The sequence below is a fragment of the Cebidichthys violaceus genome, unplaced genomic scaffold (genome assembly GCF_023349555.1).
Source record: "Cebidichthys violaceus isolate CVI_PGR_0920_01 unplaced genomic scaffold, fCebVio1.0.p SCAF_11, whole genome shotgun sequence".
NCBI classification, from domain to species: domain Eukaryota; kingdom Metazoa; phylum Chordata; class Actinopteri; order Perciformes; family Stichaeidae; genus Cebidichthys; species Cebidichthys violaceus.
In genome coordinates this window covers 1314944-1322443 of record NW_027176274.1, presented here as the reverse complement: position 1 = coordinate 1322443, position 7500 = coordinate 1314944, and the positions used below count along the sequence as shown (strand labels likewise).

Here is a 7500-nt window from a genome sequence, read left to right as displayed (position 1 = left end):
ACGCAGCGCTCAGCTGGAGGTTTTTAAACGCCGTAAGGAAAGCTGCACGCAAACCCCCCCCCCACCACTGAGTGCTGCTCAGAGGACGGAGAGACGGGCGGCGCTGAGAGGTGGACAGAGATGCAGGCTGATGGTGGAGGTTTGGAGACCATTAATCTCACTCTGACAGCAGGGCCATTAAGAAAACTGCACCGAGGCAGCAGGGCTGGTGTGTGTGTGTGTGTGTGTGTGTGTGTGTGTGTGTGTGTGTGTATGTGTGTGTGTGTGTGTGTGTGTGTGTGTGTGTGTGTGTGTGTGTGTGTGTGTGTGTGTGTGTGTGAGAGAGACGGAGATATGCGGGGTAATTGTGTGCAATAAATGTTTGTGTCACGGTATGAAATATGTGCTTGATAGGTGCACAGATATTTATGTGTGTGTGTGGTGCCGTCTGTTTCTCTGCATAACCTTGATGTGTGTGTGTGTGTGTGTGTGTGTGTGTGTGTGTGTGTGTGTGTGTGTGTGTGTGTGTGTGTGTGTGTGGCTGCTGTCCACAGGACAGTTGAGAGCACTCAAACGATTCTGAAGATGTTTTCTGCTCTAAACAACGACGTCAACTAAAGACACTAAAATACGTTTTTTTGGATGTTTTGAAGCCTCCAGTTCTGCGATTTCGCCGTCGCCATCTTTTTTTTTTTTTTTCACAACCAGAGAACAGGAAGTGACCACATCTGGACTGAGGAGGAGTGACGTAGAGACGTCGTATACGTCTCTGGAAGAGACCTGTCAATCACTGTGTAGCCCCGCCCCTAAATCATCCCCTCTTTATGGTGTGTTTGACTCTAAATGGAGCATAATGTACTAAATGAACATCATGCTGTATTGAAGAAGACTGTAAACTAGAGATTGAGACCATAAACTCATGTTTACAATGTTTACTGAGGGAATAAATCAAGAGAGAAGTAGAGTCATTTTAGACTAGACTTCTATACAACCAGAGGAGTCGCCCCCTGGTGGACACTAGAGAGAATGCAGCCTTTCTTAAATTGTATTGTATTAAGCTACTCTGCAGCTTGAATGGTATGAGGGTTAGAAGTCTGTGGTCATTGTCTCAGTTAATACACAGAAGAACCTCACATCACTACTGTCCCTTTAAGACATTGTGGAACATGTCGACCCGATACATACATTGTCTCGTGTTTGTCTGTGGATCATGTTTCTACGTTTCTACTTTAGATATGTGTGAGTTTCAGGCAGTGAATAGTGAGCGGACGTAGCAGTGAGTGAGAGTTAAAGACGTCCTCTCTCTCTGTCTTTTTATCACTTTAACAGCTGGAGGGTTTTTTTTGTTCCCGCCCTCTGGTGTGGAACGCAGCGCTGCAACCCGGAGGTATGAAAACTCTGCAGCCAAGTATGTGATGAAATTTGAGGAAAAACAATGAATCATCGTTATGGTGAAAGCTCAGGGAGGAAGACCCTCTACTTGTTCACGCATGGGTGTTGACAGAGAGGGGGAGGAGTCAGAAGTAAAGAGTAAACAGAGGTAGTCAGAGAGCAGGGAGCACACTGCTCAATGTGATGGAGATCTGCATGAGGCCAGATCTCGTGTGGAAGAACACGCAGGACCAAAGCAGAGCCACTGAAGAAGAACGTACAAACATCACGCAGAGAATCTGGCTCCATGTTCACAGAACAACACAGTGACCAGAGGCTCATGTGAACCACATGAAGAGCACCATGGTCCGCTCCAGTGAGCAGAACTAGAGCGAAGCTCCTCTGGTCAGGGCTCTTTAAAGGCCGTGTGTGGGTTCTTCTGGGTCAGGGTTCTTTAAAGGACGTGTGTGGGTTCTTCTGGGTCAGGGTTCTTTAAAGGACGTGTGTGGGTTCTTGTGGGTCAGGGTTCTTTAAAGGACGTGTGTGGGTTCTTGTGGGTCAGGGTTCTTTAAAGGACGTGTGTGGGTTCTTGTGGGTCAGGGTTCTTTAAAGGACGTGTGTGGGTTCTTGTGGGTCAGGGTTCTTTAAAGGACGTGTGTGGGACTGTTACTCACAGGGGGCGTAGAACATGATGAGCGCTGCAGGATGCTCCTCCAGGAAGCCGTCAAAGGACTCGTCGGTCAGGTGGAACACCGGGGAGTCCGTCTCCGTCCACGGCACCTCGGGGGTCTTCGGCTGGGGAGGCTGAGGGCTGGAACAGGAAGTGTGGGGGGAAGGGGGGGGGGGCAACAGAGGGGAGGGATGTTTAAAAAATGTTCTTAAATAAAAGCATTCACGTTCCAGCTGGCGTGTGATCCACACGGAGCAGAAATCAAACACAGCTGTAAACCCGCTCTCCACCCAACATGTCTCTCTCACACACACACACACACACACACACACACACACACACACACACACACACACACACACACATCTGGACTGAAGCAGCCCCACCCTTGATGACGGAGTCCAGCGCTGCAGAGCCAACGACCAGTGGACTGGAGACGGACATAAACATCTCTCTCTCTTGATATCTTTTAAAAAACATTGAGCATCTCCTCCTCTTTACTTTTATCCAGAATGTCATGGGCTTAACGTTCATCCCTCTGATATATAGAGAGCTCAGGATCAGGGTTCATCAGGGTTCATCAGGGACCGGAGCGGCTCTTATCAGGTCCAGTTGTGTCCTCTTTAGTCTCAGAGACTCCCGTGTCTGCGTCCTCTCGTATGCTTGAACTAGACTCCAGAGTAAGTGAGCTGACACACGTCCAGACATGTGTTGATGTTAGAGAAGTAAGAAGCTGCTAGACTTGAAAGAGTAAAACACAAGGAGACAGCTGGACCTGGACAGACGAGAGACCAGAGGTGAGGATCAGATCAGATGTCTGAACAACCTTCCAACACCGTCTCCAGGACCTCCAGATGAAACCCGGATCACGGGTGTGATGACGCTGGCAGGAGGCCGGTCCTCCACCGTTCCACCATATGGAACACATTTAATGAAGGTCACTCCATGCAGGTAGAGTTATTCTAGTTAGAGGAGAAGCTCTGTTTAAAGGAGCAGTAACATCTAGAGGTGTAATCAGTGAATAATCACCTGAACTAACAATCATTGTGTTTGATTTAGCTTCAGCCAGAAGGGACAAACACTAACGAACAGTGACTAGAGACTCAGCAGGGATGAGTTCAGAAAGACTATTAAAGGAGCCCCGATGCTGAATAATTAAAGATGTGAACATAACTGGACTCCGGGTCAGCCTGAGTTTAAAACATGGGGACCTGTCTGTGGAGCAGTTCTGCTCCTCTGGTTTAAAGACCCGGCTGTCTCGCTCCTCTGGTCCGACGGTCGCGGCTGTCCGGAGCCACAGCCCTCGACGAGGGGGGAGGGGAGGCGGGGGAGACACGGGGAGGCGGGGGAGACACGGGGTGACGGGCAGGGAGGTGAGGAAGAGAAACGAGACGGCGACACGGCAGGTGCAGATCGATGACACGCCGTGGCAAGGTGAGGAGGAGGTGAGGAGGAGGTGTGATGAAGACCACGAGCAGGAGGAGGAGGTGGTGCTGGACATTTAACACCCTTCTACACATCTCTACTGTCCCTGTAAGGAGAGGTGATGAGGAGGACACTCACCTCTTCATCCAGTCAGCGATGTCTTTGGCTGTGGCTCCGTAGTCTTCATAGTGGTAGAGGAACTTCCCCTTCCTGAAGCAGAGCACAAGAACAAGAGCATCTCTGAACCAGGTGTACAAACCTCACTTAACTGTACAACATAGTCTGTTATTCAGAGGGAAGAAGTACGTCTTCTGAGTATTATCAACGCACCGCCTGCAGTATAGTCGTAGTAGAGCTAGAATGAATTTAACAAAGTCAGGATTAAATCAGGACTTCAACACATGAACTAGCTTACGCTGCAGACACAGTATGGAGGCTGATCTTTTCTAAATGTACGCCGGTGCGTCTGCGTCGCCCTGCAGTAACACCCCTCACCACTAGATGGCGGCGGAGTTTCTGTTTCTTCGTCTGAGCGGATCACGTTGGACTTGGAGCTAATAAATGAAATTGCTGCGACGCAGAACAGCTAGAGGACGCGTGGAGGAGGTGTGAGAGCATCGAGGGTTCTCCTTCCTGTTTCTGTGCTACCGAGCGGACGATCACAACCTTCAGTGACATTTCTGGGGTTAGTCCACGTGAAGCGAGGACAAAGAACATCTGAAACAAGTGAAACAGAACAGCTCAAATCCAGCAGGAAGATGTTCTACGAGGACAGCGATTGAGAGTCTTTCCATGTGTTCTGCATGTTAGCATTTAAGAAATGCCAAGCGACTCGTCGTGATGCATTTGAAATGAGCTCAAAGACAAGATTTCCTTCACAGTTTATCTACTCCACTGCTGGATGTTACACCAGAAGAAGGAGCTGAAGGATCAGAGTCAACAGGAACCGGCTCTGTTAGCTCTGAGATTCTGTAAAAACACTGAAGAGTGGTTTAAAGATCCAGAGAGAGAGAGAGAGAGAGAGAGAATGAGACAGACAGACCGAGAGAGACAGAGAGCGAGAGAGACAGAGACAGAGAGAGGAGAGAGACAGAGAGAGGAGAGAGAGACAGACAGACAGACAGACAGACAGACAGACAGAGAGAATGAGTCAGACAGACCGACAGACAGACAGAGAGAGAGACAGACAGACAGACACAGATAGAGAGAGAGAGACAGAGAGAGAATGAGACAGACAGACCGAGAGAGACAGAGAGCGAGAGAGACAGAGAGAGGAGAGAGACAGAGAGAGGAGAGAGAGACAGACAGACAGACAGACAGACAGACAGACAGAGAGAGAGAGACAGACAGACAGAGAGAGACAGAGAGACAGACAGACAGACAGAGAGAGAGAGAGAGACAGACAGACAGACCGAGAGAGACAGAGAGACACAGACAGACAGACAGAGCGAGAGAGAGAGACAGAGAGAGAGAGAGACACAGACAGAGAGAGAGAGAGAGAGAGAGAGAGAGAGAGAGAGAGAGAGAGAGAGAGGACACTAATAAAAAGGTGATACACGATTACACACTCTGGACTTTGCAGCTGAAAACTTTGCATTTCTAAGTGAGCTGCTGCTTGGAATTCAATCAGGGAGATTGATGACCGACTCTCTATTCTTTATCTCCGCTGCAGTAAAATACACAGAAACCTTGTAGAAATCAAGTTAGGGGAATGTCAAATTAATCTCTTTTTTTTTTGGTTAAAGGACACAGCAAGGACCCAGAAACCCGAGTAGTTCCACTGTCATTGTTCCTGTGCTGTATTGTAAGCCTTCTTAATCTGCAGGGCTGGGACAAGGTGCAAAGACCTTGAACGCTGGGGTCCTACAGCGGACGAGATGAACTCCGGCGGTGCAGCCGGCAGTGATTAGCTGCTGTTTATCAGTGAGCCGCTCATTACTGGAGCCGACGGGCTGGACGCTCGTTAGCTTTGACTACGCTGACGCTAATGCGCCGCCGGCTAACGGACGGGCTCCGGCTCAGCTGCACACATGAGTGCACGTGTACCTGCACACGCACACACACACGCACGCACACACACACACACACACACACACACACACACACACACACACACACACACACACACACACACACACACACACACACACACACACACACACACACACACACACACACACACAGGCACTTAATCAGTCCCGGTCTAATTAAAAGGCTGGGGCTGGAATGAGAGAGTGTTTAATGTGGAAAATGGGGATGATAAAGCTGGAGCAGGAGGAATAAGAAGCTCTCAGTTGTAAATATGAGGACGAGGCACCAGGCTGGGGGGGGGGGGGGGGGGGGGGGTCCCCCGAAATGAACAAACACCATCAGTCACACTCTCGGCCCCCCGCTGTGTAAGACGATACAAGCTTTGATTTTATGTACTTGAGAGCCAGTACACTGAAATGATCAGCTTTTCTTCAGAACTAAAGCTACATTCTCTGTAGCCAGAGTAGCATTTAAGCTACATTTGTTGTAACCAGAGTAGCATTAAAGCTACATTTTCTGTAGCTTAAAGCTACATTTTCTGTAACCAGAGTAGCATTAAAGCTACATTTTCTGTAACCAGAGTAGCATTAAAGCTACATTTTCTGTAACCAGAGTAGCATTTAAGCTACATTTTCTGTAGCCAGAGTAGCATTAAAGCTACATTTTCTGTAGCCAGAGTAGCATTAAAGCTACATTTTCTGTAGCCAGAGTAGCATTAAGGCTACATTTTCTGTAGCCAGAGTAGCATTAAAGCTAGCGAGCTAGCTAACACACCAGCTGATAGCTGATAAATATTTACTCACATGAAGATTTTGAACACCTACCGTTTCTAAAGAATCTAAAAATGAATTGTCCGCATTAGTAGAATCCCTAGAGACGTTAATAAAGTCAGTATCAGTGAACTCTTTGTCACAGTCACGTGATCACGGCTTCACTACGCTGAGTATAAACTACGCTCTGCAGTTGCTCCCTCCTCCTCCTCTGAGTTTACTTTCTTTCAAAGGGAATAACAAACTTTCTCCTTTACGCCTCGTGGAAGCTGTGAAAGCTGAAGGAGCACCGCTGCAGGTTAGTCCGTGTCCCCCGTCACGTCTGCCGGTGTGTATAAGAAACTAGACTTGGCGTTTGAAGCGTCCTCGCTCTGATGTCCGCAGCCTTTGGAAGTGAAGGGGCCGAGCCTTAAGTGAGACGGATGAGAGGACTCCAACTCACTCGAAGTAGCAGAAGGTCGGGTAGCCTTTGACGTTGTACTCCTGCTTGAGGCCGTCAAACTCGGCCGGGTGCACGTTCATCCCCGCCAGCACCTGAAGACAAATGAATACAAGGAATGAGCAGAGAAGATGAAACATGGAAACAGGTCGGTCGTCATCAGAGGGCTTCGATTCATAAAGACGGAGTACAGGAAGAACAGGAAGAGACGGCTCTGTGAGTCAACAGGGAACAATCACTGTGCTTCTCTTATTAAAGTTACATATCTGGACACAACAGGAGAAACTGACTGTAGTCGCATCAGATTAACACCACAAATATATACAAACACCACCTTTCATCTAGGTGTAGAAAAGCCTAAAGACGAGCGAGCGGCCGTGAGGAGGACACAGAGATCATGTTAAAATGTACTGTCAGCTCAACACGGTGACGAGTGAACTCTCCACATTAAAGTAGAGGCTCAGACTCTGAGATGTGTTGAACTACCTGACAGACAAACTGTCCAGTGTTTAAAGTCTCAGCAGCAGTTAGTCTCTCACAATACATCTCCGCTTCTCTATGATCCACACAGAGAGCGTGTATAATCCTGGTAATTACATCTTCACCACTTAGAAAGCATGTTTGATAATCAAACAAACATGCAGTTAATTATCCTTTAATTCCTTCCCTGCTGATCCACTTCCCCGTCTCCTCAGGCAGCTGCCTCCCTCACATTCTTCTTCTGCTCCTTCTCGAGGAGAAGTGTTTATGAACACAGAGCGTTTGTTTGCCTCTAGCCGATCACTCATGCCCGTGGTTGCTTTTTTTTTGTTCAT

General features: G+C 48.3%; 1 protein-coding gene across 1 annotated transcript in view; it reads right to left on the bottom strand.

The window, feature by feature from the left end:
• The window catches only part of pdia5 (protein disulfide isomerase family A, member 5), a 39746-nt gene that overhangs the window by 13023 nt on the left and 19223 nt on the right, over window positions 1-7500 (bottom strand). Inside the window, exons 9-11 of the mRNA XM_068736689.1 lie at window positions 6689-6780; window positions 3584-3655; window positions 2025-2161 (exon numbers count right to left, since the gene is read on the bottom strand). Coding sequence (XP_068592790.1) covers window positions 2025-2161; window positions 3584-3655; window positions 6689-6780 — 301 coding nt within the window. The remainder of the gene's footprint in view (window positions 1-2024; window positions 2162-3583; window positions 3656-6688; window positions 6781-7500) is intronic.